Genomic DNA, 24,177 nt, shown 5'->3' with positions numbered 1-24,177 from the left:
CAGGAATAACGGCAGCACGAGCATGTTCCTCTCCCCCTTGGATGCCAGCAACACCCCAGGTGCTTCCACGAATGCTCAGACACCTGGCCGCCATGGTCTGCCTGCTCACGATCCAGCAGATTGGCTCGGGATGCCTGCCGAGCTAGCCGAGTAATGACATGCGTGGCAGGGGGCGCAAGGCGGAAAGATGGATGGGATTTTAGCTCACGTTGGCAGCCTGACGGGCACATCACCACGGCCGTGCGCCGCCCGGGCGCCATGCGGATACGGTCGGTTGACCCGGACAGGCTTTCTTGCGGAGCCGGTTCAGACCAGAACAAGACCAAAGTCGAGATGGAGGGCGGTGACATGACGACGATGAACCTTTGGCATGGATGGGCCTCCAAAGCGTCCGAGTGCTCTAACCGGCAAGTCGACAGCATCACTGGTGACGCTGGCGTCAGTGCGCTCGTTCATCTCCTCTTTTGCTCGTCCGACGGTCTAGCGGCAGCAGAAGCAACGGCCAAACGAAGCCGAGTGTGGATTCCGTCCGAGCGACGTCAACTGCCGGACTTCCGATGCCAGGAACAGGCAGCTTGCGCGTGAACCTTGATCTCCGAGCTTCCAGAGAAACGGTCCCCTTGGCCATGCTTCAAGACGCAGTCCCGCACCGACACACAAGTGCAGAGAGCCTGGCTGCCGCCTGCTGGCTGCCCGCTTCATCGTCTCTCTTCTGCGCTCGAGCCTCTCCAAAAAAAAACCCTCCTGCCCATCACACCTCGAAACCCAACCGACCAGATCAGAAAGCCATGGCCGCAACGCAACCCGGGCGCCCCGTGGAGCTGGCGCACTTTGTGGTGCGCACGCACGACATGGACTCCGCCGCCGACTCCTACCAGAAGCTGCTCGCCGCCGACGTCGTGCAGCGGACCGAGCGCATGACCTTTCTGAGCTATGATCGTGAGCACCACCGCCTGGCTGTGGCCCTGGACCCGTCGCGGCTCCCGAGGCCCAGGGCCAACGGGTCCGCCGCACCCACAACACCGCAGGCCGTGTGCGGCTTCGACCACGTCGCCTTCACCTTCGGCTCCGTCGGCGACCTGCTGCGCGGCTACCGCGCGCGCAAGGAGCTGGGGCTCGAGCCCCTCTACTGCCTCAACCACGGCGTCTCCGCTAGCATGTACTACGCCGACCCAGACGGCAACAAGGTCGAGCTGCAGGCGCAGAACCTTGCGGACCCGGACATGGCAAGGGCCTAGATGCGGAGTCCCGAGTTTCTCAAGAACCCGCGGGGCCCGTCGTTTGATCCCGATCGTCTGCTGCGGGCGCTTGACGGTGGGGAGAGTGCGGCCCGTCTGCTGGCACAGATGGCTGCGGAGTGACGGTGGTCTGGCAGAGGTACAACGGAGTGTGTTGACACAGAGATTCCTCGATCCAGCAATACCTACACGGCACGGCGGCTTGATGTATCTAGCTCAACAAAGTTATACTCTTGCCACAGATATCCCTCCATCTACTTATGCCTCTCTGTGGCTAAATCCCAGCCAAGGTACCAGCAAGTTCGCCCGCGCCTCCGATCACAGACGTATCTTGCCCTCACCGCCGTCTCCCACCACTCCCTGCCCTTCCTCAACCCCGTTGATCCCATTCTTCTCCAAGGCTGCCTGGTAGGCACTGACCAGCCGGCCATCCGGCAGCTCGACCTCGGTCTTGCGGACGTGGTACAGGACCAAGGGGTAAATGGCGTCGGGGATGATGAACAGGGCGCTGAGGAAGATGGCCAGCGGGTTGACGAAAAAGCTGTGGGCTTCGGGCCAGTACCACCGCATGACGGCATATAGCGCGATAAGCCCGGTGAAGGATCCGAGCGCCCGGACGAACCTGTTCAAAACGGACGTGTCAGATCTCTTGCCGCCCGAGCAGTGTCCCCAAGCCCCACCCCCACAGGATTATGGCACCCTAAACCTACCAGATGGCATAGCTGACTCCGCCGCTGTGGCCCCGCGACACCGGCATGGCCAGGCTGCCGGCGCTGATGAAGGCCTGTGGGATCAGCGCGCTCCAGTACGCCATCTCCATGACGTCGTAGCCCTCCTGGTGGCGGTACCACTTGCCCGTCTTGTCGCCGTGCCCGACGCCCGGCCGGGACACCCACCACTCGGCGAAGGTATAATTGCCCCATATGGCGGCCGCAGTAAGGGAGACCAGGAGGAAGAGCATGTGCTTTCCGATCCACGGGTTGGACATCTTCCAATCGTAGGGCGCGTATACAGCCGTCGTATAAACCATGCCCAGGTCCAGGAAAAACCACACAGCCAGGCCGGCGAATTCGACGGGGTGCTCGGCCACGTAAAAGGCGTAGATGACCTCCCACGACCAGTTGAGCACCGTGGCCATCAGCGGCATCCCGTACGACTTGGTTTTGATGGACCGGATGGTAATCAGGATGTAGGTCGCGTTCCAGCACACGGCCCCGATGCCGAGCACCAGCGTCGACGCGACGGGCAGCCACGCCGGCACGTGCGGGGGAGGAGTGTCGTTCAGACCCATGGTGGTCGAGTGAACAGAGCAAGATGGGAGATAAAAGGGGAGATCGATTTTGTGAGCCCAGCCCGGGACCTGCTGTCTGGTAAGCTCTTGGGCGCCTTGTGGGATGCATGTGCTCTCTTATGCCCCCCGATGCTGCGTGCTCAGGCCCTTCGTCCTGACTTTTCATCACCACGACCGGGCGTCACGGTCAGGGCACTTGCATCGGCTTGCCTCACAGTGGCAAACAACATCCTGACCGATGGGGAGCGGGGCCTTTTGGGGATGCGGGCGTGGACTTTGCGCACTTTTAAGCAAACAAGCCCGAAGATTCCCGTGTGAGCCCGGTGATGTTATGCCAGCACCTTTCGCTCGAGTTAACTCTAAAGTGTTCCTGGCTGCGTCTGCCTAGAATGCTTAGGTGTGTTGATGAGGTTACCGTGTTGCAATGTCCAAACATGCAGTGGAAATGGATTCTACCAGTTTGTCTTGCCTGTAGGACACGCACCAAACGACGTCCCACGCTTGAGTGAAGCGAAAGTTCGAGGGGGTGCTATGAGAAGAAGTGTGCACATGCGGAAGTAATATTCAATGCGATATTGGAATAGGTGTTTCTGTGAAGTTTAGCGCCAACTATATTCACAGCACAAAGGAAATTTCCGGAGAAATGATTGGTATTAACTCGAGGAACAGATTAAGCAAACATAACCCCATGCCACGAGAGAGCACGGACGAGCAAGCACCAACGCCAATTCGACTCTGGCTTACCCACACTTGTCCTTCTCTAGCCTCCCTTTGCTTCTCTTCTATCCACTCCTTGAGCTTCTTCAACGAGAACTCGTCATGTTTCCAATAATAGGTGCTGAAGGCGGGGAAGCGAAGTGGGGGCAGGGGAGACTAACACCACATAATAGCCACACGAGGTCGACCGCAGGTTGTTGGTTCTAGCGTTTGTGCGGTTTGGTCCAATCATCAACTCTAAGATGGATGCGCGCCTATTGGCCAGCCTGTGTCTTTCTCCTCTTTTCATCGATATCACCCTCGCCGCCCTCACATCACTCACATCGACTCACATTTTGGTCACACTCTGTTCTAGATGAACCTTGGCTGGCTCTGATCTTCCGCCCAAACGGGAGAATTTCCCTGTCGGTTCGCCATTATGCCGCCTTGGCGGCGGACGCGTTGCGGCTAAAGACGTTTTCATGGCCGGGGAGAGCGGGCCTTGGAGAAATCGGGAAGCAGATCGTCCCTTCCGCTGTCCATTGCGGCCCCAGACTCGGCAATCTCCACGGGCAGATCGCAGCAGACAAGATCTGGCCCCCCCTTTGCACGGACAGGTAGTCCGATTGCTCATCTGCCGCGATGGTTTCGATATTGGGGTAGCATTTTCTCCATCGCGACGACGGAGCTAGAAGAGGGGAGCTTCCCCTCACGCGGACGTGGGCCCCCCGATGCATGCTCTATAAAGTACCACTAAGAGAGAGCCACCAGCCCAAAGACCCGGTTACTGCGCACTCGCACATATCGGCCACTGTGTTAAGCTCCCGACGCCAAGTCTACAGCTCTTGAACCATCGTGCGACGCAGAATGAAGCTTCTTCTCTTCTCGGCCCTCCTGGCCGTTGGCCATGGCGCGCCTTCCACCAACAAGCAGCTCAACGCAAGACAAGGCGCTGTTAGTTCAGGCACCTTCCTAGACCAACAAACACGAAGCATATGCTGACATGAACCCGCAGGCCGGGGGCACGGGGAAATACCCAGCGGTAAGTTGCTCTCAAGCCGCGGACGAACGAACCAGCCATGCCAAAACGATCACAGACTAACACCCCAGCCCCCCCGCCCCACACCGCCAGGCCTACACGACCGACAGCTCCCTCCCGAAGCACACCATCTACGCGCCCAAGACAGTTCCGCAGGGGGTCAAGCTCCCCATCATGGTCTGGGGCAACGGCGCGTGCGCGGCCGACGGGCTCGCGTTCCGCGGCTTCCTGACAGAGGTGGCGTCGCACGGATACGTCATCATCGCCAGCGGCGCGCCAAACGGGCAGGGGTCCACCACGTCGAAGCAGATGCGCGACGCCATCGACTGGATCTCGGCCAGGGCCGGCACCGCCGGCACGCCGTACGCGGCCGTCGACAAGACAAAGGTGGCGGCGGCCGGCATGAGCTGCGGCGGGGTCGAGGCGTACGACCAAAAGGACGACGCGCGCGTCGCGACGCTCGGCATCTTCAACTCGGGCCTGCTGCAGAACACGGGCGCCGTGGCCACCATCCGGAAGCCCGTCTTCTACTTCATGGGCGGCACGTCGGACATTGCGTATCAGAACGTAAGCCTCCCCTTGGTTTTTGTTTCGAGATGCGCCAGCTTTTTTTTTTCTTTCTTGCTTTTGTTGGGAGTGAGTGGACCTGCTGACCGACGATACCTCTTTTCCCCAGGCCGAGCGGGACTACAAGGGCCTCCCCGCCGGCACGCCCAGCTGGAAAGGGAACCTCCCGGTGGGCCATGGGGGCACCTACAATCAGGCCAACGGCGGCAAGTTCGGCAAGGCGGCCGTCCACTGGCTCAACTGGGTACTCAAGGGGGACGCCACGTCAGGGGCTTACTTCAAGACCTCGGCTGCTGCTGCCGATGGATTCACCGTGGAGAAAAAGAACCTTGACAAGCTGCCGGCGTAATTGGTGGAGAATCCCGGGATCTATGACGGGTCTGGTTCCTCCTTCTGGCTCATCGTCAAGTGAACACCATCTCCTTTTGTCTAGTTCGGGGTCGGGACGTGATGAGCTACCGTCAGGTTCCTTCGACGAGTCAATCACGTCCACAGAGGCCGATATGTCGCGCCCCGTCACTTGAAGCAATAATCCACGCGTGTCTGAGGTGACTCCGCTGGCAGAGTATGCTTACATAGGGGTTTTACACGCCCTAAAACATGACAAGGAGGACCCCTGGTGGCACCCTGTACCGAAAATCACGCGTGCGCGGGACCAAGCCGCCGCAACACAAGAATCTTCGAATATTTTACGACGATGGCGAGGATTCCTCGTGCCACCCACCGCGTCCCGGGTCCGGCAGACGTGGCCGCCATGGAGGTACCGGCTACAGCTCGAGCCGGGGCGGCCACCGCTAGTGCTAGTGGAGCTCGCACGACGACGGCCTGTCCGAGTCTGGCAGCGACTGCTGTTCCGAGGGCAGTTGGACAGGGGGTTCGGGGGAGACGGTGACCAGCGAGGACACCCCCATGCAGAGCGACGAGTGATATGATACTTTGGGGCTGAGTGGAATCATCGTAGACTGTTGCACAAGAATGGATTGCATTTGCTCTATCGCTGGACATGGGGTCGCACAAACAGCAGAAATAATCTACCGAACTGTAGCCCCAGTCAGAGTCTTGACAGTGCAGACCTTGCCATCCTCCGTAATCAGCTTTCCCAAGCCCTCCTTGCCACACTCCTTGACAGCGCCCGCGTCGAAGCCGACCTCGAGGCCGTCGGTGGTGGTGAAACCGGGCTGGAACATCTCCCAGACCTTCTTCTTGGGGTTCAGCTGCTTCTCGGGCTCGCCCTTCCAGCCGTCAAAGAAGACCCGGGCGCCGGCGGGCGCATCGGCGGGCGGGTTGACCAGCTCAACGGGACCCTTGTGGTCGTCAGCCTCGCCCTCCTTGAGACGCGGCGACGCAGCCAGGACCATGGCGCACGACTTGACGCCGCGCATCTTGACAGGCTTGAGGTTGCACACCACGACCACCTTGCGGCCTTGCATCTCCTCGAGCGGCACCAGGCCGTTGAGGCCCGAGCAGACGGTGCGCACCACCTGGCCCTCGTACTCCTCCGTGTCCGGGGTGCCGGCTGGGTCGCCCATGGCGATGGTCGACACGAACAGGCTGTCGGCTTCGGGGTGCTTGATGGCCTTGAGGATGTGGCCAACACGCAGGTCGATCAGGGCCGGCGAGGGCGGCGCGGCGGCCGCGGCGGGGGCCTTCTGTGGCTTGGGTGTCTTCTCCTTCTTCTCCTTCTTCTTCTGGTTGCCTCCCTCTGGGGCGGAGCCCTCGCCGGCGACGGCGGCGACGACCTTGTCCTTGGCCTCGGCGACCTTGCTGGCGGCCTTGGACGCGGCCTCTTTGGTGCGGTCGACAACCGTCTTGCTCTCGGCGGGCTTGCTGTCAGGGGCACCGGCGGTGGCGGTGGCCTTCTCCTTCTTGAGCCGCTCCTTCTCGGCCTTGGCCTCCTCAGGCGACTTGACGTAGAGGACCTCGTCGAGGTTCACGCTGACCTTGTCGGCATCGGCGACGTCGAGACCGAAGACGCCGGCGCTGTTTTGGACAAAGTCGAGGTGGCGGACAATGTGCGGACGGCCCTCCTTGCCGGTGCGCTGCTCGGCAGACCAGGCCTTGACGGCGGGGGCCAGGGCCTTGTAGAGCTCGACGTCGGCAGAGCTGGGCTTGGAGCCGAGCACGGTGGTCCTCGAGGATAGGTGCGTGTTGAGGGCGTCGAGGATGGAGGCTTCGGGTCCCGTCGAGGCCTGGGCGGCGAGGCGCTCGGCGGTGGTCTGCCACTGAGCGATCTCAGCCTGCTCGGCGGGTGTGTAGGTCTGTTTGGTGACGGCCGCCATCTTGCTCAGGAGGTGGGCGCGTCGGACTGGGGCAAAGGCTCGGAGAGGGCCGCGGAGGAGGGGGCGGAGGGGCAGCAGTTTACGCGACAGGGAGCGCCGAGTTCAGCTACGAGTACCAGGGCGTAGCTGAGAGCGCAATGTACGAGGGAGTTTGTGATGAGGACAAATCGGCAGACACGAAGGGAGACAAGGACAAGACTGCGCCTGGCTGTGACGTCTGTCTCTGGTGTGGTCACAAAATTTGACCGCGGGGTACCTGTGACTGGGCAATTTTGCCCCACTATTTCTCGTCAGGGTGGTGGGGGCGGGTCTGTTCAGCGCAAGGGACAATCATCAAAGGCGAGAAGTTTGAATGGCTTCCTTTCCTTTCCTGTCAGTACAAAGACCTCTCTCCATGGAGATCCGACAATACATTCATTGGAATACCCTTTGTGTGCACAATGACTCTTTTGTCTCGCCGTCATGCATCGCGTAGTCTCTCAAATACCCCGGCCTTGGTCGTCTCCTTGCACCATTCCGTTCCTCGTTCCGCAGACATTTCCTACATCGGCTACATCATCCTCCTTGACTACCAACTACCTACCTACCTGGGCAGGTAATCCACCAAGCAATTGCTTGAACCAACCACCCGAGTACACCAACCCGCATTGATCCAATCGGCCTCCCTCTCCTCGCCTCGCCATCATGTATATCACAACCGCAATCGAGACGCTCGCGACATCGGTAATGAGCATCGACTATCGCCTGATTTTTCGCTTGGCTGTGATAGACTTCGTCATTCGTTTGAACACTGAGCTCTTCAGGCAGCTCAGGCTTTTGACGAAGTGTTCCACGGCGATAGTAACAGGTCTCCTTGCCTTGGTACTAACCCCAGTCATGGAACTCAAGACCCTGATCGTTCATGTCAAGCTTGCTCGATACATGGCAGTTGCCTTGTTCATTTTGCTTGCCTTGTTCATTTTGGCAGTCAATGTTGGGCTCAAGGCTAGCATTGATCTTAAGCGCGAAGCTGGGATGGATCCCCATGCGACAACACTCCCTTGGACCCTCCCGGGCGTCTCCCCATTCCACATGGCCTGCCCCTCCGGTACGCGCATTTGCCTATGCTTTGTTTTTGGGTACAAGGAGTATATTAATTAGTTATTGCTTGCTTTGGCGCCCCCTCCATCTCTTAAATAGATCCTACCTTCGTTCTAACCACTCGCTCCGCCTTGTCACTGATAGCCCCCATCCTCCCACAACCTCCCTCTGACGAAGCGAGTGCTCGCCACGCTACTCCAACATCGTCACTAGACTAGACAGCGTATAGATCCACAAGGGGCGCCGGTTAGTTATGGCGCAGGCGTCGTCGGGCCGCCGGTGCAGTGCGATAACGGCCATGCCGACGCTAGCGACCCCAAAGTTGATGTCCCTCTCTCCCGGTTAGGATACGTCACCTCCCAGGTGATAGTATTTCCGTCACCCACTGGCGTTTGTCATATGCGGCAACTCCGCGTGACACGACACTGGGCGAGTGCGAGTGAATTCGGGAGTGCCCCCACGCGCGCAATTCACGGCCATCAAGGTGTCACTTTGAGGGGTTGGTGGCTCCAAACAACCCAATACAAATACGCAGAGCCGCCTCGACTTCCCCCTTCCCTCCCCGTTGTCTCCAGATGACTTCTATCAGAGAGATTTGGCCATCATGTCCCCCACGCCTGCCAAACCGACATGTCGCCCGTCCAAGGGCAGCCGCCTGGTGGCCGAGACAGCGCGAGATGCCGCAGGCCAGATCGTTGAATCCCATGCCGCCCTGACCAAAGAGAGCTCCCTTGCGCCTAGCGCATCCGTCAACGCCATCCTGTCGAGCTTAGTCAAGCTGTGCTCCGAAATCCACGACCACAACACCGTGGACCTGGTGAGAAATAGCGACCCCACGCGACGCGCAGCCGGACACGAGGCGCGTGCTTTCTGACATGGCACACCCCAGATACTCCAAGACGAGCGGGTCACATCCATCCTCCCCGAACTCCGGCGGTTCTGCGCTGAGTCCGAGTTCTTGCTGGAGCGCCACTGGGCAGAGTGGGTGCAGAGCGACGAGGCGAGCGACCTTATCCCGGACCCGTGGGACCGCCTGTGCAAGTTCCCCTACTACAGCAACTACGTCGAGCTGGTGCGAATAGAGCTCGCCGCGCTCTTCACAGTCCTGCCCTCGGCCCCGACCCGGATCGCCTATGTCGGCTCGGGCCCCATGCCGCTGACCTCCATCTGCATCACCCTCGCCCTGACCGGCGGCGGCGGCTCACCCTGGGGCGCGTGGGACGGGCCGCCGGCCCCGCTCGAGGTTCTGAACATTGACTGCGACGACGACGCCCTACGCCTCTCGCGTGAGATGGCAAGGCAGTTGGGCCTGACGGGGCAAGGCATGGGGTTCGCCAGGGCCGACGCCAAGGATTTCGACCTGGACCTCTCAGGCTACCAGGTCGTTTATCTCGCCGCCCTCGTGGGCTCGACCAACGAGGAGAAAGAGAGGTGTATCGTCAACGTCGCCAGCCGTATGGACCCCGGCGCCGTCATCCTGACGAGGTCTGCCTGGGGGCTCCGCAAATGCCTGTACCCGGTAAGTAAATATCGGGGCGACAGCAGAGTCGACACCCCGTTGACAGTTTTTTTTTCTCTGGCGGACAGCTAACGGTGACCTGCAGGAGCTACAAATCAGCCGGCCGGCGCTTTTGCAGTGTCTTGACATCTGTCTTGTGGTGCACCCGTACGGGGCCGTGGTGAACTCGGTCATGGTCGCCAGAGTTAAAGGCAGACATGCGTAGATAATTCCATAATATTATCCACCGCGCAGTAATTATCAGACATATCAAGGGTGTGGAATCGGTGTCTGTCGGGAAAGGCGCTGAATGTGGCTGCGGATAAAGAGCAGTCGTCATCCTGCCTCCGCCCCTCTCGGCAGTCGAGTTTCATCCCAAAGCCCAGCCAGCCTAGCCTCGTCTTGGCGCGGCGGCAATAGCCATCAAGGGTTAGCTCCTGAAATGGCAAACATACCGCAAAATACCATTTGCCAAAGCTCACCGCCCGGCCACTGATGGGACTGAAAGCCACGAAACCCCTTGGGGTTTTGCTTGAGCTTAACATGGCCTATTTAGCATGCTAACTATAGCTTACCTAGCCTTCGGGGCATGCCCAACACCCGCCCACGCCAACCAGGAGCCCAGAAATCCCCGGGAAGTATTTGCCGGTCCCTCGGTCTTCCGCCTCCAGATTTGCAGCTTCCCCATGAGGAAGTAGCTTGGAAATTTTTGGACGCAGCCGACTTTGGGCCTGGATCCTTTACCGAATTGCCAAAACTAGGCCCGAATCTATGGTTTAGAAAGCTTTGGGGTGTGACCTTGGTCGTTGGGGACACGAGCGGTGAAGATGCCATCACGATTTGCCTCGCCTTCGGCGAGGCGTTACCAGTTCTATGCAGGGGTGCGGAACCATGGCATGCGGCCACATCCGCCACGTGGGGCATGGGTCGTGGAAGCCCATATCAGTCCCGCACGGTCCGATGCCGATTTTCCGTCCCCACGCGCTTGATTGCCGCCTAGAACGCTCTGGGCGCCAACAGCCACCACGGGAGTACCCGCACGCTAGAGGGAACAGGCAGGCTAGGCACTAGAATTACGTACAGATGGTACGAGATGGCGGGACGGCTTTCGCGTCTAGGCGCCAAGGGGTGGAACATGTGGCTCAGCGCAAGCAGCGTTCAGGACTTGCGACGGCATCTCTGCGAATGGGCTCCAGATTGGTCTTCCGACTTGAGCAAACGAGAACAACTGTCACGCTAGGCTGTTACTGTCTCTGGTGCGGTCTCCTGTCTTGGAGTCGTAGTGATCAAGCAGCACATGGCCGCGCTCAGCATGAGCAGCATTGTCCGTGTCAGGCAGCTGTACCGGGTAAATAGCACATTCGAAGAACCAGCCCTTGTTCACACAACACGCGGGGGTAACGGATGTAGCATAGCGCCAGGCAAATAGGTAACTACAGCGCTTTGTCGCCAAAGCGTGCAACCAGGCTAGCCCAGAAACTCGAAGCAATTTCCTCAAACCACCGCCAAGTATACGGAGAAGAAGCTAGCAAATGCCAGCAAAAATCTAGCGATATGACGTCCACAAGGTGTGGTATCAGCGGGCGAGAAACAGCGGTTTGAATGTATACCAATCCCATTCATGTTTTCGCTTCTCCCTTGAGTGACAGCCATCTTGTGGAGGTTACAGGGCCAGTAGTAGAGCCGCTGCTGGACCCCAAGGACGCAAATCACAGAGCCCAGACCCTAATGGCGATAACGGGACAGGAAGAGCAATTCTGCAACTTGCTTCTGCTGTCAGTGACCTGGACTCACTCTCAAGCACAAAATATCGCGGTCGGTCGTTTTCGGAGGTTTCGAGGGCTTTTCTTCTTTCGGGTAGGCTTGGCGAGACGTGGGAAGAATCATTGTCCAGGTAGTTTGTGCGCAGTGGTTGCCTCGGTGTCTAGTTAATCGCAAAGCTACAGTAGTCGGTTATTTCAACACCCACTCGGAGGCAGTATGTAGAAGTATTAGAAAGGCACGACAGTCTAGGAGTCAGGGGAGGTAACCCACCCTCGAGAGGACATTTGTCAGCTGGAACTCGAGCAAGCATAGCTGCCTCCCCTGCCAGCATCCACACGACCTCTGTACTGCCTTGTTTAGCCACGCGTACAGATTGTGCAGCCAAAGTTCGACTAGGAACGGGGCCTAACAGCAGATAACGTGTGGTGGGCCAGGTTCTGGTCGAATACCGCCCAAGTGCAGAAGTCCTCGGATAACTGGGCTGAGGGCGGGGATTGCCTCTGGTTGTTGGTGACAGATACAGATGGTCCGGTGGCATGGGAGCAAACAATACAATCCAAATTGGGACTGTTGTTTTCGATTGACGGCTGGATTTGTGATTTGACAATTCTCGCCGTTGCGGAGGCGAACCAATTACTGTGTAGGTGCGTTTATGTCGAGTCCGGGCAGGCAAGTGCCCATCGAGATTCCGTATGCCTGTCGCGTCCTGCGTGCGACTGCGACCGTCAATATTACTGCTTCCCCTCCCAATACTGCCAACTCCCGGTCCGGATTCTATCCCCACCCGCTCCCAATCGGCGATGGTAGCCATCTCGATCGCGGGTTCTGGTGACTGGCAAAGCGGGCGGCGGAGGCAGCCGGGTTGGTCAGGTACCTATAGGTAGGCAGTAGCTATCACCGGTCAGCCGCAGCCATTCCTTGGCTGGTGGGTGACGCACGTCCTTGTGGTGTCGCCTTCGAGATGGGTTCCATGGGGCTCTCGTTCATTTTTATTGTCACTGTAGCGCTATATGTGCCCTCGGCAGCATACGCGCGGGCGGCCTTGTCGAGGGCGTACCAGCCTGACCTATCCCCTGGCCGGGTGACGATCCGACGCAAACAAGCGCGGGGCCCATACGTAGGTGATCGTCCCCACGGGTCTCGATGCCGTTGCTACTGCTGCTGCTACTGCTGCTGCTCCATTGCTTGCATCTGTCCTCGGTTTTTTTTCAGGGTCTGGTGGAGTCCCCTATGGGTAGGCTGGGGACGCAGCCCTGAAGGCTTGGCTGATCGAGTGCGAGGAAGGGAGGAAGAGCAAGGGCCACGGACGGCGACCAATGATGGCCGTCCGCCCTGGGCCCAGGCAAAGTAGAAGCCACAACCAAACCTGCGGGACGGTAGATCGCCGCTTTCTCCTCCAGCCGTGGGCGTCTCGCAAGCAGTCCCCGCCATGGCCACCATGGCTTGATATATCGCCAACACAACGCCCGCACAACGCCCGCACACCTCATTATGACGTGGGCCCCGTCCCCACTACATTGCCATTCAGTACATCCATTCCGCATCATCGACCCCGTTTTCCAAGCACAGCCGTGCACTAAGCAACCATGCGAGGAGACGACGCCATGTCGGAGTGGTTCCCACGGGGAACGCAGGTGGGCCATGACGAGCCGCTCCTCCAACAGGCAGATGTGTGGAACGCCGCTGGCACGGATGCTGCGGCCTTCCAGGGCTCCTCATCCTACCTCACCCCTACCATGTACGGAGCAGGCACAGATGTCGGCATGTCCCCGTCTGTCCCCGGTACAGCACGGCTGTCAGTCCTTCGCCCTCAATCGCCGGGGCCCTTTTGTCCTGTCCCGCACTGGCCCAACTCGATCTCGATGTGCTGACGCTCCGATTTTGCATCAGCGTTCCGGGCTGGTAGACTCCCAGCCTTTCCAGCCAACAACTGCCGTCGCAGGTTTACTTTGCTGTGCCCGCCAGCACCGGCGTCGAGGCATATCCCTTTTACCAGGGCTCCACCCCAGTCGCCGACAGAAATGAGGCAGCCGCGGCGCCGGTCGCGGGCGGCTATTGTCCGGACACCTGGCTGGGCATGAACAGCGGCCCCATGGTGGCCGCAGCGGGCGCTGCCGCCATGCCGGCCCAGTCTCGGTCGTTCCAATCGATGGGCATGCCGTAGTACACAGCATCTAGCACGGCCGAGTACGAGAGCGTGGCCTCGATGCCGCCCACCATGTCGAGCGCGAAAAACAACAATATAATGCAGCCCCCTTGGGGCTCCCGGTGGGACCCTACGGCAGGGCTTGTCGGCGTCGAAAACGCCGTGCCCGTGTCGTCGATGGCATCGCCTACCGCGACCAGCCAAGGTGCTGGCGCCGACAGCGGTCCGACGAACACAGCGACTACCAGCGCAGCTCGGAAGTGCAAGCGTGCCGTCAGAGCTCGTGGTGGAACATCGGCCTCCTCGCCCTCTGCCTCGGCCGTCAGCCCAGCTCCACCCGCGAGGGCACACGGGTTCCCGGCCGATCAGGCGTCCTCACAGGGCGGCCCACGCAGCAGCTCCATCACGCCCAGGCCGAGCGTCGTCCACCACAGCCCAAGCCTCAAGTCCCAGCCGCACCAGGTGATTGGGCAGCCCGCCGGATACCTATAACTCGGCGGCCGTGGACTGTTTGCCCCAGGCAGCCGCGCTCCCGACTCGGCCAGCCCGACCCTGTACCACCAAGCCTCGCCGCCATGTCCGCCTCCTGCGACATACTGCCTCGCCGCCGCCGCCGCCGGACAGCCGCCGCACGAGGCCATACCAGCGTCGTCATTAGCCGCCACGCCCAGCATCGAGCTCGAGCTCCCGACCGGGACGGAGCTCAAGAAGCAGGACCTGCGGCGGCGGAACCGCAAGGTCGCGACAAGGTGCCGCGCAAAGTCAAAGGACGAGGAGACGTGCCTGCGCGACAACGCCTGGGTCGCGACCGAGACCTGTACCGGCACGCCGACTGCGGCAACAGCCTCATACAGGAGGATCTCCGGAGCGTGGGGCCGCCGAGCGAGGACGAGGTAAGGCTGGCGAAAACCCACAAACGGGTCCCCGTTGGGACCCGTGGGTTTTGGGTCCGGCTGGGTCCTTTGGGTTTCCGCCAGCCTTAGGACGAGGATGAGGAGGACGGCGGTGGCGGTGGCGGCGAGGTCGTCAAGCAGGCCTCGCTATAAAGTTGAACTGAGACTTGCGGGTGCCGGTCATTGGTCCACAACCAACCTGTGATTATGACAAGAGGTGACGGCTGGGTCTCCTTGAATCCTTGAACCCGTTTCCATGTGTCCGCTCTTCACATCGAACAGCCCCTGGCTTCCTCAACTCCTTTTCGTTTCGGTTTCGTTCGCTTCGACTTTCGGGATTATAAAACACAACATCCCCGTCGCGTTACCGGTCCAAGGATAGGGTTCGTTGCACCCGGCCGGGGGGTCTCTGGGGATATCATGTGTGATGGTTGCTAATCTGGTGATGGAACACTGTTAGCTTCCTTCCCATTTCAAATCCGGACCCAACGAGAAGTCATCAGGCATCGAAAGACGTGTTCCCTTGAGACAACAACAGGACTGAAAAGAGAGACCAAGGAGCATGGGACCCGGCGTGGCCACTTTCTGGTGGATCGTCGTCGAAATATCGTTGTGATTCAAGATACGTTTAGAATTTCGAGCTTCGAACGAAACCGAGGGCAGACCGCCCGGAGTAGAAAAACAGCCCCGTCTTTGCCAGCCTGTTTTAGTTAATCAAACCCGAGACGCCCACCATGCTCCACCGGGGCGACTGGCCTGACCCTTATCCCCTGGTGACTGTCGATGTGGTGTGTGGTGGGCTGCAGCTCGCTCCCACCTACTTTTGCCTGCCCAGCCCATGAGAAAAGTGCATTTGCCCGGCGCAAAGTCCTTGTCACAGTGAGGCACCGCGCCGCGAAACCCACATCCGAGTCCCGGTTCCGGTACCTGTCGCCTTTTACCTGCAATTCCGTCAAGCCTGTGACTCTGCCATGTCGACAAAGATCGCCCGTGTCGTTTCATTGGGCGCAATTTATAGGGGGAGATCCAGTCACTTCATAGCTGCAAAGGACAAGCGCTTCTCTTCATGGAGCTCCAATGTATTCGTGACACGCTGGTGCTGTATGCAAAGCTATAACAACAAACAGGGGTAGGTCCACAAATCCCCTTGCCACAGCCACGTCCGTATGCAGCTTGACGATCACTCAGTATTACGGGAAAGCTGTTACTGTACCTAATTTATTTCACCCGCTTAAAAAGCACCGCCGTGATTTCTTTCTCACTTTTTGTTCGCTGGCCGCAACCACGCCCAGGGCAGGAAGGCAGCAGGTTGCAGGGGGGGGGGACCTCCGTGCGGGGAGGTGGGTTCACCTCCGCCGCAGCCAATCACATTATCGGCGGAGCGTCATCCCTGACCAATCCCTTGCGCGGCAAGAGAGCGCGTGCAGAAGGAAATACTGCCGCCGTCGCCCACCACCACCATGGGAGACCCATCACGGACACCATCGTCGGTCTGGTAGTTATTTCCACCCGACGAAGGTGAATGTCCCCACGCCGTACATACAGTTTATTAGTCCTTAGCAGATGTAATCATTACGATACCCTCACTAGAAAGATGCTATGGAGTGAAGACCAGCCTTAACCTAATCCACCAGAGGGCAAACATGGACTTTGCTGTACCTTGGGATACAGACTGTACGTGATCCTTAGGAATGAACGGCTGCACCAAAACAGTCGAGAAAACTTATCAAGTCCCCGACCTCGGTCGAGAATAGCAGCCGGGATCAACCGAGGTAACGCTTGCTGTATTAAATTGTGGCCAACTTGGTACCACGATACGGTTTCCTAAATGGCAAGTCCACTACGCACCGTAGAGTTTGTGTAGCTACAGCGCATATTGGACCCAGGGCTTATAGTAGATCTAGGTGTTTTATTTCCCTCATTCCTTCGTGTTCTTCGTCCCCTCCTCTGTGCTACCACTCTCCGCCTGCGGTGCGTCCCTAGTCACCATGGACAAAGCCCTCACGGCGATGTCGGCCGCATGGGAGGCAGCCATCCCGCCCTGCCGGCCCTCCTCCGCCGCCGTCTCCGGCTGCTCGTCGTGGTGCTCGGGCGACGCGTCGTCGTCGTCGCCGTCACCGTCCCGCCGTGCTGCCGGCCTGCCCTGGCCGAGGAGCAGTTCGGCACCGCGGATCGAGGTCAGGATCTCGAGGGGGTCGGCGCGGCTGCCGTGGGCCGGCGGGGGCTGCTGTTGCTGTTGCTGCTGCTGCCCGGCGCCCTCCTGCTGCTGCTGCTGCTGGCGCAGCCGCCGGAACACGGCCTCGGCCTCGGGCAGCGGTCGGTCCGAGAGGAAGGCGATGAGGGCGCGTAGGTCGTCGTTCTCGCGCGCCAGGTCAACGTTGCGCCGGCGCAGCATCGACGACGGCGTGATGTCCGGGTCGGCGTCGTACTCGCACGCGTGGTTGTTGTCCGAGCAGCGGCGGCACGAAGGCCGCGCTCCGGTGCACTATTTGAGGTCAGAGATTGTTTCTAGGGTGGAGGGCGCTTCCTCGGGCGAGCGAGGAAGGGTGGGTAGAGCGATCGGCTGTTAGCCCATGCGTGGTACCTGGGCAGGCAGTGGATAAACAACAAAGTGTACGGCGCCGCACCTTGGCTTTGCTCCTGCGGCACCGAAGGCACGCAGCCAGCGTCCTGCCATGTCCCCTCGTAGGCGGCCCCCGCGGACCCCCCGCGCCGAGTGGCGACCCGCCCCTGCTGGAAGAGGTGTCGCGGGCGTCTTGGGTATCTTCTTCCAGCCCTGCTGCCTCCGCCGCCTGGTCGGCGGCGGCGGGGAGGAGGGCTCTGAAGCGAGGGTGTTGCTGGCCGGCCATGCGCATGCGTCACTGGCCTCGACTACCTGAGGGGAAGAGACCCCTAAGAGAAATTCAGTGACGAGTTCAGAGACAGCCCAGGCGGCAAAAAGGGTGTCTTTTTTTTTGTCACACGCTTCTCCGACGCGATGTGATGGGTAGCGACGATTGCCCGGCGAGCTCGTCGTGTGACCGGGGAGACCGGTGGGATAGAAGACGTGGGCGCGTCGTAGAGTATCAATGAGATTTCAGCGCCGCCAAGATCAGGCAATCAATCGAGGCCGGTCCTGTCCTGCTATTTTGCAAGATATGAGATATGCGCAAAGGGCTGCTCTGAGGTACAGCTGCGAGTGGGATGTTTTTCGACAATTACCTAACCTCGACAAGGGTTGGGCTTCCACGTAGGACAGACAGGACCCCGGCCGTCTGACTGCCTACCTGCCTGCCGAAGGAGCTGGCATGTCGAGATAAAGTGTCCATTGGTCCGGAACAGAGCCGACTGTCACGTTTAGACCGACGCCACGCCCGCGGACCATGATGGCGAACAACCGAGACTGCATGTCGACAGGAAGGGAGAGGAGCAAGACGGGAGCGGGTTGGGTGGTCTCGAACTGGCACCTGTCAAATACCTGCTCGCAGCTGCGGCAACCAGGCTCCGTGGCTTGGCAGCGAGCCACCTAGCGTTGATGTCACAGGGGTATAGCAAGGTTGCTTTTTAGAACCTGCCCGAGAAGGTGCACGCGCATGGCGAGAATGCAAACGATGGCTGGGTGCTGATGGCTGTTGCAGCCGTGGGTGTGCAGGAGCCGTCACCGGCACCATTTTTGCTACCAGCAAGCGATCCCAGCCATGGAATGGCGGACAGAAAAGAAGCTTGTCATGGACAAGCCCAAGGGGGGGGCGAGAGGAGACCGGTGAGGCCTGCGTGTGCCTGGCAGCAATGCTACGGCTGGTATTGATGTCGAGGGGTTTATCAGCCCATTGGAATTACGTGTGGAATTCTCCGTTTTCTCGCCATGCGGCCACCTAGGGTTTGCTTGAGGCGGCGGATCCTTTGGGCCGCCCGCCGGCTTATATCCGAGTGGGGACGTGGCCGGCAGAGGTTCCCATTGCTCAGCCTTGCGTCACATTGCGTGCGCCATGGCCCATCCCATCCAATCCTTCGGGTCCAACACGCTCAACCTCGCGCGTCTGCGTACCTACTGTACTGCACATACCGCATCGTATCTGCTGCACCTCGCCTGATCTGGAATTGCTGTGACGGCGACGGTTGTGGTGGGTCGTGGGGGTGCACCCGCTCGTCTGTAGGTCTGTGCCGTGTCTGCTTGGGTTGTCATGCGTGCCATGCTGGATTCCAGCTGTAGACCGCCCACGCTGCACTCGTCGGGCAGCTATCCGTCCAGCTTCTATCCTGTCATTAATGGGGCAGGTCCAGGTGGCGGTACCCAGTTTTGGTTGGGAACAATGCTTGATAGGAGAAGAAAATGCATTTATCCTCGAGGCTGGTGAAGCGAAGGTCAATAGACATAGAGACTAGAGGAAGCCGGAAAAACGCCATTTCCGTCAGCCCGGATCGACAAAGGGTATTTTGCGCCGACTGTCCGGCGGGATTTGAATCGATTGATGGCTGCTGGTGAGAAGCCCTGTTGCTGAGAAGGGCACGCTGACGGAATGACCAAGCAACCGGAATTTGTCATCAGAATGAATCAAATCAGAAAGTCCCCGGTTCCATCACGTGACCGGACTTATCTGACCTGCTTGGTAACTCCGGTCCTTAACAATCCTGCTGCGAGGATGGCAGCCGGCTTGTTAGATGCTTCCAAATCCTGGATTCATCATCCAGGTTCGGTGCCTGCAGCAGAGCCCGCCTACGGACTCATATAAACTCGCCGGCAGCTGGGATCACCCAAGATTCACCTGATATCCCATCATCCCATGTCGTGATCGCCTCCCAACCTAGCAACCCCCCGGTCCAGGCCCTGCCCATCTCCCACACCACCCAACACAAGCGCCGCCCGCCATGCAGCCGGTAGCCCACCCAGCGCCCGCGGCGGCGGCCCAGCCCGCCGTCCCCTTATGGACGACCCTGCAGAATACTTTTCGCCGCTCCCCGTCCAAGCCCTCGTACCCCCCGATCTCGTCCATCCCGCGCACCCCGGCGACGCGCCTCCAGCGGGCGTCGCCGCCCGACATCCCCGACCGACCCGTACCCGCACCGGCAGCAGCACCAGAACCGATACCGAGCGGTAGTAGTAGTAGTAGTAGTGGCCCCGACGGCGCCGCCGCCGACACGGTGCTCTACCTCGCCTACGGCTCCAACCTTGCGGCCGCCACCTTCCTCGGCGTGCGTGGCATCCGGCCCGTGTCGCAGGTCAACGTGCGCGCTCCCTCGCTGCGCCTCGTCTTCGACCTGCCGGGCCTGCCCTACCTCGAGCCGTGCTTCGCCAACACGGCCGTCCGTAAGCTCCCCAAGCTGCCGCTGCCGCCCAAGCTCCCGAACCCTCCTCCCGTCATCCCCGTCCCTCCTCCGCGCGTGCGGGCCGGCGGCGAACCGGCACAGCCCACGACGACGGCGACGACGATACGGACAAACAGCCACGGCGACCCCGTCTGGGACGGCGGCCTCTTCGGCGTCGTCTACGAGGTGACGCGCGACGACTACGCCACCATCATCCGCACCGAGGGCGGCGGCTCCTCGTACCGCGACATCCTCGTCCCCTGCCTCGAGCTGCCCCCGTCTGTCACCATCCCCGAGAAGCCGGGCCCGGTCCCGGAGCTGCCGCGGCCCTTTCTCGCCCACACGCTCTTTGTCCCGCCCGCCATCCCGACCGGCGGCGGCGGCGACCACGACGGCGATGGCGACGCCAGCCACATCAAGTTCCACGACGGAGACGACGAGAAACCCACCCTGCCCTGGTGGTCCCGCTTCCTGGCCCCGAACCGCCGCCCGGACCCGGAGCGCGCCCAGCCGAGCGCGCGCTACCTCGCCCTGATCCGCGACGGCGCGCGCGAGCACGACCTGCCCGCCGACTACGTCGCCTGGCTCGACTCGCTGGCCTGCTACACGGCCACCAGCCCGCGCCAGACGGCCGCCCAGCTGCTGGTCCAGCTCTTCTTCCTGCCGCCCCTGATCGCCCTCATGATCGCCGCGAACCTGGCCGTCGGGTGGCGGAAGATGAGGCGGGGGGACAAGGGCAAGGACGACAGCGGCAGGCACCCGCTCTGGGCCCAGGTCGGCATGGGCATGTGGACGGCCGCCGTCTGGTGGGCCCACGACCGCGTCCTGCGGCCGCTCTTTGGCGACGGCGAGCGCACCGAGGAGCTGACGCGGGAGGGCGCGGTGGTCGCGCTTGGGCCGAGGCGGATGAGCAGGTGCGACGAGGAGACGGCGCTGCTTGGTGGCAGGGAACATTGATGTCCGTTTTTTTTTGTTTGTTTTTTTTGGCTTAAATTGCTGTTGCTCTTCAGGTTCCTCATTAATCTTCTCCTCAGCCTCGTATCCAGCCTTCTTTTTTTCACTCTCGTTTTATAGCAGATATAATACAGTATGTCATGGCCAACTTTGGGCTTGAAGCCAGTTTATCCACAGCACGCTAGCGAATCCTCCTGCCAAAAACCAGCTCCACCGACTACGAGCTTTTAGACTCTAGATCAAGTCTACTCGGTTTAATATAATGTCCTTTATAGTGCCGCCGCCGCTCAAGGCGGGACAAGCATCATTCCCGGCATGCGGATCGAAGTCGCGAAAGGAAATCCCCTGCATCCGTCAATGGGTTACCACCATCACTGAATGGATTGCGGAAAGCGAGAGCCTCCGCCACGGGTCGATCTTTAAGAAAGGCGACGCACGGGATGGAATAGGATATATGTCAGAAAACAGCATCAACAGGCATCATCATATCATGCTTCTGGCCTACAAGACAGAAAAAACGGCGCACTCTCAGTGGCTGCTTTGGTAACATCTGGTCCGCAAGTAATACGGTATGTTGATCCCTCCACCCAACTAGCTATTAATATAAAACAAATCCAAGGGGAGGAACGCCTGTCGTAACGTCATTGGGCCTAATCCAAGTCTATAGTCTAAACACCTATTTCTTGCCCTCTTTCTTTATCATGTGCTTCTGGCGAATGACCAGGGCGGGGAGGTCGTCCACGTTGGCCCTGCCTTCAAGAATGTCTATTCTACACAGTTAGTCATCTGCACTGGACCAGTGATAGCTCAAGGGGTGGCTCACCATTGACGGTCGTGAAGAGGGGATAGTCGCCCTCGCGGCTGCGAGCCTTGAGGAAGTTGTTGACCTCCTTGGCAGTCGAGGTTCCTTGAAGCTTTTGGCCATTGAGCTCCTTCTCCTCGATCTCGGCGACCGAGACGCCGCGGTTGACGGCCATGCTGGCGCATCGGAAATTGCGGCCACTGTTGCAGGAGGTGATGACGTCCGCAACTCCAGCGCTCTCTAGCAAGATGGTCAAGGGGTTCAAAGACTTCCCGAAAAACTCGAGACCGAACTTGAGCATCTCCGCCAAGCCTACCCTGATGACCGCCGCCTGAACGTTGGACCCCCATCCCTTGCCGTCGACGAACCCGGCGGCTAGCGCGACGATGTTCTTGAGCGCGCCGCTGATGGATACACCCGCCACGTCGTACACCATCGAGACCGAGAAGTAAGGGCGGTCAAACAGAACCTGGAGCGTCTCGTGGTCCAGCGGAGGATAGGACGCAGGCACAGGTGTAAGCTTGGTCTTGGTCTTGCGGCCTCTGTCACCATTGCCCTCGGAGTCGGCCGCCGTGATTTTGAAGTCGGGCACAGTGATATCGACGGGCGAGCGGTCCCGCGGAGTCGCCGCGCGACTGTTGTCCATCGGAGGCGGGTCGTAGGCAATCGTGGTCTCACAAACAGCCTGTTCCAGGGCAATCTGGCTAGCGACATTCGCACCAGACAGGGCGCCGCAGTAAATGCCGAGGCTCTCTCCAATGACCTCGGAAAAGAGGTTGATGCCGTCCTCCGAGACATCGACACCCTTGATGCACGAGATGCCGCGGGCGAAGGGTAGGATCTGGCCCTTGATCTGTTTGCACACGTTTCCGAGGAACTCGTGGGGGAGGTTGAAGACCAGGATGGAGGCGCCGGCGACGGTGTCGACCAGAGAGGGGTTGGCCACTACGTTGGCGGGCAGCTTGACGTCGGGCAGGTACTTGACGTTCTCATGGTGCGTGTTGATGACCTCGGTGAGCTTCTGGGGCTGGTCGCCGGTCGAGGCATCGTAGTAGGGCGAGTCCTGCGAGATGACGACCTTCTCCTCGTACACCCACATCTGGACATCCTTCTCGAACACCTCTGGGTGCTCGAGCGTGTTCTCGGCCACGATTTTGGCGACGGTCGAACCCCAGTTGCCGGAGCCGATGACGGCCACCTTGTGGCGGTTCTCGTAGCCGCCGAGGGAGGCCATTGTGCTCAAGGGGGATATGGGCACAAGCTGGCGACGGGATGTAGTGGACTGGAGACGAGATGTAGGCTGCAGGCAGGCCGATGTAGAGTAATGAAGATGGGAAGCCGGGAGGAGGAAAACAAACAAAGAAGCTTGGAAGGTGGTGTAAATAAATGGCCTGGGCTGACGGGACTGGAAGAGCCTTTTTCCCAACCAAGATTTTATGTAGTGGCGTGCAGGAGCAAATTCCGGCCGGCCGACCATCCACAGACACCACTACGGAGAGCCGCGGTTACACAAGGGGAAGTCACGACGAAGGATGGTTCGCACAGGCGCCTGGGGCCCTGGCCGATCGATCGCTAATGCTTGAGCTCGTGTGCCTGTGTGCTCGTGTCGGCGGGCGACAGGGCATGCGACTACACCCGGGGGACAAAAGTACCGCTCGCTTTTCCAAAAAAAAATTCAACGCCAAATTGCGCAAGGAATACCAGCGCCCCACAATATATATTAAAAAGTAACTTTTATTATATAATACTTAACTTGTTTTTATATACATTTTAATTTTAATTTTATTAATTTCCTTTATATTTAAGGTATAAAAAATAAAAATAAAATATATATTTAAAACGTACTATATTTTTAAATGGAAATAATAAGCTAAAAATATATATAACCTTAATTTAAAAATTTATACACGTAGTATTTAATAAGCAGTAAATTATATAAATTAAATTATATATATATAACATATTGTTATTAATTAGTTATTAATTTTATAAAATACTTTTTTAATATATAAATTTTAACATTTAATTATTTATTTAATTATTAAATAACCGGTTCGTTTAAAAAATTTAAAAAGAGGGTATATGTTAGCTTTTTTATTTAAATTTATAATAAAACTTACCTCACTTTAATGCATGCATTTGGGGTAAAGTTATAGCATTTTAAAGTGGTAGCGTTAAAATAGGTAGCGAGCGGTATTTTTGTCCTCCCACTGTAGCCAGAGCTATGCTGCGATTTCTGCGTGGGGCATCCTTCATCTTCCCAACAAGATGGACCCGCAGCTCACCAAGACTGGATGATGTAATGGGATGGCAGTTGGGTCACCGCCTGCCTTTTGCGGCCTGGACAGTGGCAGCAGGGCCAGGTGATCTGCCGAGGCAAGTCAAAATAGCCCCCTGCTTCCTGCCACGTCGAGGCACGCGCTTCCGAGATCCTCGATTGCATGTTGACCGACGTCAGACCCTGGCTCAGCCGAGGAGGGGCGCAACCCAGGGGACCCATCGACCCATCGTCTCATGCGCAGGAGATCCTCGGCTGAACCCGATCCCTCGTGCTCGGTGTTCCTGCCTGCAAGTGGACCGGAAGCGAGCGATTGTTGTCCAGATGTTGTCCAGAAGGTTTCTAGAAGGGAGCCGCACCAAGCCT

The 24,177-nt window shown here is 59.0% G+C and overlaps 10 protein-coding genes across 10 annotated transcripts; 6 read left to right on the top strand and 4 right to left on the bottom strand.

Moving 5' to 3' along the window:
* Window positions 1–788: 788 nt before the first annotated feature.
* Window positions 789–1,238, top strand: GGTG_09149 (hypothetical protein; the record flags this gene model as incomplete). Its single annotated transcript, XM_009226993.1, has 1 exon — window positions 789–1,238. One exon carries the CDS (start codon window positions 789–791, stop codon window positions 1,236–1,238), a length of 450 nt encoding a protein of 149 aa, XP_009225257.1.
* Window positions 1,239–1,556: 318 nt separating this feature from the next.
* Window positions 1,557–2,529, bottom strand: GGTG_09148 (hypothetical protein; the record flags this gene model as incomplete). Its single annotated transcript, XM_009226992.1, has 2 exons — window positions 1,557–1,860; window positions 1,949–2,529. 2 exons carry the CDS (start codon window positions 2,527–2,529, stop codon window positions 1,557–1,559), a joined length of 885 nt encoding a protein of 294 aa, XP_009225256.1.
* A 632-nt stretch (window positions 2,530–3,161) lies between these two features.
* GGTG_09146 (hypothetical protein) lies at window positions 3,162–7,337 on the bottom strand. Its single transcript, XM_009226990.1, has one exon. It carries the CDS (start codon window positions 7,108–7,110, stop codon window positions 5,863–5,865), a length of 1,248 nt encoding a protein of 415 aa, XP_009225254.1. The 5' UTR covers window positions 7,111–7,337; the 3' UTR covers window positions 3,162–5,862.
* GGTG_09147 (hypothetical protein) lies at window positions 4,229–5,269 on the top strand (the record flags this gene model as incomplete). Its single annotated transcript, XM_009226991.1, has 3 exons — window positions 4,229–4,267; window positions 4,358–4,831; window positions 4,941–5,269. The coding sequence occupies 3 exons, from the start codon at window positions 4,229–4,231 to the stop codon at window positions 5,178–5,180; spliced, it is 753 nt and encodes a 250-aa protein (XP_009225255.1). The 3' UTR covers window positions 5,181–5,269.
* Window positions 7,338–7,986: 649 nt separating the features above from the next.
* Window positions 7,987–8,408, top strand: GGTG_09145 (hypothetical protein; the record flags this gene model as incomplete). Its single annotated transcript, XM_009226989.1, has 2 exons — window positions 7,987–8,197; window positions 8,335–8,408. The coding sequence occupies 2 exons, from the start codon at window positions 7,987–7,989 to the stop codon at window positions 8,406–8,408; spliced, it is 285 nt and encodes a 94-aa protein (XP_009225253.1).
* A 386-nt stretch (window positions 8,409–8,794) lies between these two features.
* On the top strand, window positions 8,795–9,914 carry GGTG_09144 (nicotianamine synthase 3; the record flags this gene model as incomplete). The annotated part of the gene is made up of 3 exons (XM_009226988.1): window positions 8,795–9,007; window positions 9,080–9,709; window positions 9,795–9,914. 3 exons carry the CDS (start codon window positions 8,795–8,797, stop codon window positions 9,912–9,914), a joined length of 963 nt encoding a protein of 320 aa, XP_009225252.1.
* A 3,124-nt stretch (window positions 9,915–13,038) lies between these two features.
* On the top strand, window positions 13,039–14,644 carry GGTG_09143 (hypothetical protein; the record flags this gene model as incomplete). Its single annotated transcript, XM_009226987.1, has 6 exons — window positions 13,039–13,190; window positions 13,376–13,547; window positions 13,617–14,044; window positions 14,123–14,399; window positions 14,453–14,491; window positions 14,582–14,644. The coding sequence occupies 6 exons, from the start codon at window positions 13,039–13,041 to the stop codon at window positions 14,642–14,644; spliced, it is 1,131 nt and encodes a 376-aa protein (XP_009225251.1).
* Window positions 14,645–16,205: 1,561 nt separating this feature from the next.
* Window positions 16,206–18,437, bottom strand: GGTG_09142 (hypothetical protein). The gene is made up of 2 exons (XM_009226986.1): window positions 17,119–18,437; window positions 16,206–16,976 (listed from the first exon to the last, which is right to left on the bottom strand). The coding sequence occupies exons 1-2, from the start codon at window positions 17,344–17,346 to the stop codon at window positions 16,410–16,412; spliced, it is 795 nt and encodes a 264-aa protein (XP_009225250.1). The 5' UTR covers window positions 17,347–18,437; the 3' UTR covers window positions 16,206–16,409.
* Window positions 18,438–19,098: 661 nt separating this feature from the next.
* On the top strand, window positions 19,099–20,892 carry GGTG_09141 (gliotoxin biosynthesis protein GliK). The gene has a single exon (XM_009226985.1). It carries the CDS (start codon window positions 19,340–19,342, stop codon window positions 20,732–20,734), a length of 1,395 nt encoding a protein of 464 aa, XP_009225249.1. The 5' UTR covers window positions 19,099–19,339; the 3' UTR covers window positions 20,735–20,892.
* A 273-nt stretch (window positions 20,893–21,165) lies between these two features.
* GGTG_09140 (glycerol-3-phosphate dehydrogenase) lies at window positions 21,166–23,156 on the bottom strand. The gene is made up of 2 exons (XM_009226984.1): window positions 21,555–23,156; window positions 21,166–21,496 (listed from the first exon to the last, which is right to left on the bottom strand). The coding sequence occupies exons 1-2, from the start codon at window positions 23,008–23,010 to the stop codon at window positions 21,408–21,410; spliced, it is 1,545 nt and encodes a 514-aa protein (XP_009225248.1). The 5' UTR covers window positions 23,011–23,156; the 3' UTR covers window positions 21,166–21,407.
* Window positions 23,157–24,177: the final 1,021 nt, after the last annotated feature.

The sequence above is a fragment of the Gaeumannomyces tritici genome, assembly GCF_000145635.1.
Source record: "Gaeumannomyces tritici R3-111a-1 unplaced genomic scaffold supercont2.5, whole genome shotgun sequence".
Lineage (NCBI taxonomy): Eukaryota > Fungi > Ascomycota > Sordariomycetes > Magnaporthales > Magnaporthaceae > Gaeumannomyces > Gaeumannomyces tritici.
The sequence above is the reverse complement of the archived record's forward strand: the minus strand, read 5'-3'. Positions and strand labels throughout refer to the sequence as shown.

What these genes read in the sequence shown, in the direction of transcription:
- GGTG_09146 (XM_009226990.1), bottom strand. Translation starts at nt 7,110, where the DNA reads ATGGCGGCCGTCACCAAACAGACCTACACACCCGCCGAGCAGGCTGAG.
- GGTG_09142 (XM_009226986.1), bottom strand. Translation starts at nt 17,346, where the DNA reads ATGCGCATGGCCGGCCAGCAACACCCTCGCTTCAGAGCCCTCCTCCCC. An exon ending in GCCGCAGGAGCAAAGCCAAG is followed by an intron (nt 16,977 to 17,118) that starts GTGCGGCGCCGT and finishes GACCTCAAATAG; the next exon opens with TGCACCGGAGCGCGGCCTTC.
- GGTG_09141 (XM_009226985.1), top strand. Translation starts at nt 19,340, where the DNA reads ATGCAGCCGGTAGCCCACCCAGCGCCCGCGGCGGCGGCCCAGCCCGCC.
- GGTG_09140 (XM_009226984.1), bottom strand. Translation starts at nt 23,010, where the DNA reads ATGGTCGGCCGGCCGGAATTTGCTCCTGCACGCCACTACATAAAATCT. An exon ending in CCTCTTCACGACCGTCAATG is followed by an intron (nt 21,497 to 21,554) that starts GTGAGCCACCCC and finishes TGTGTAGAATAG; the next exon opens with ACATTCTTGAAGGCAGGGCC.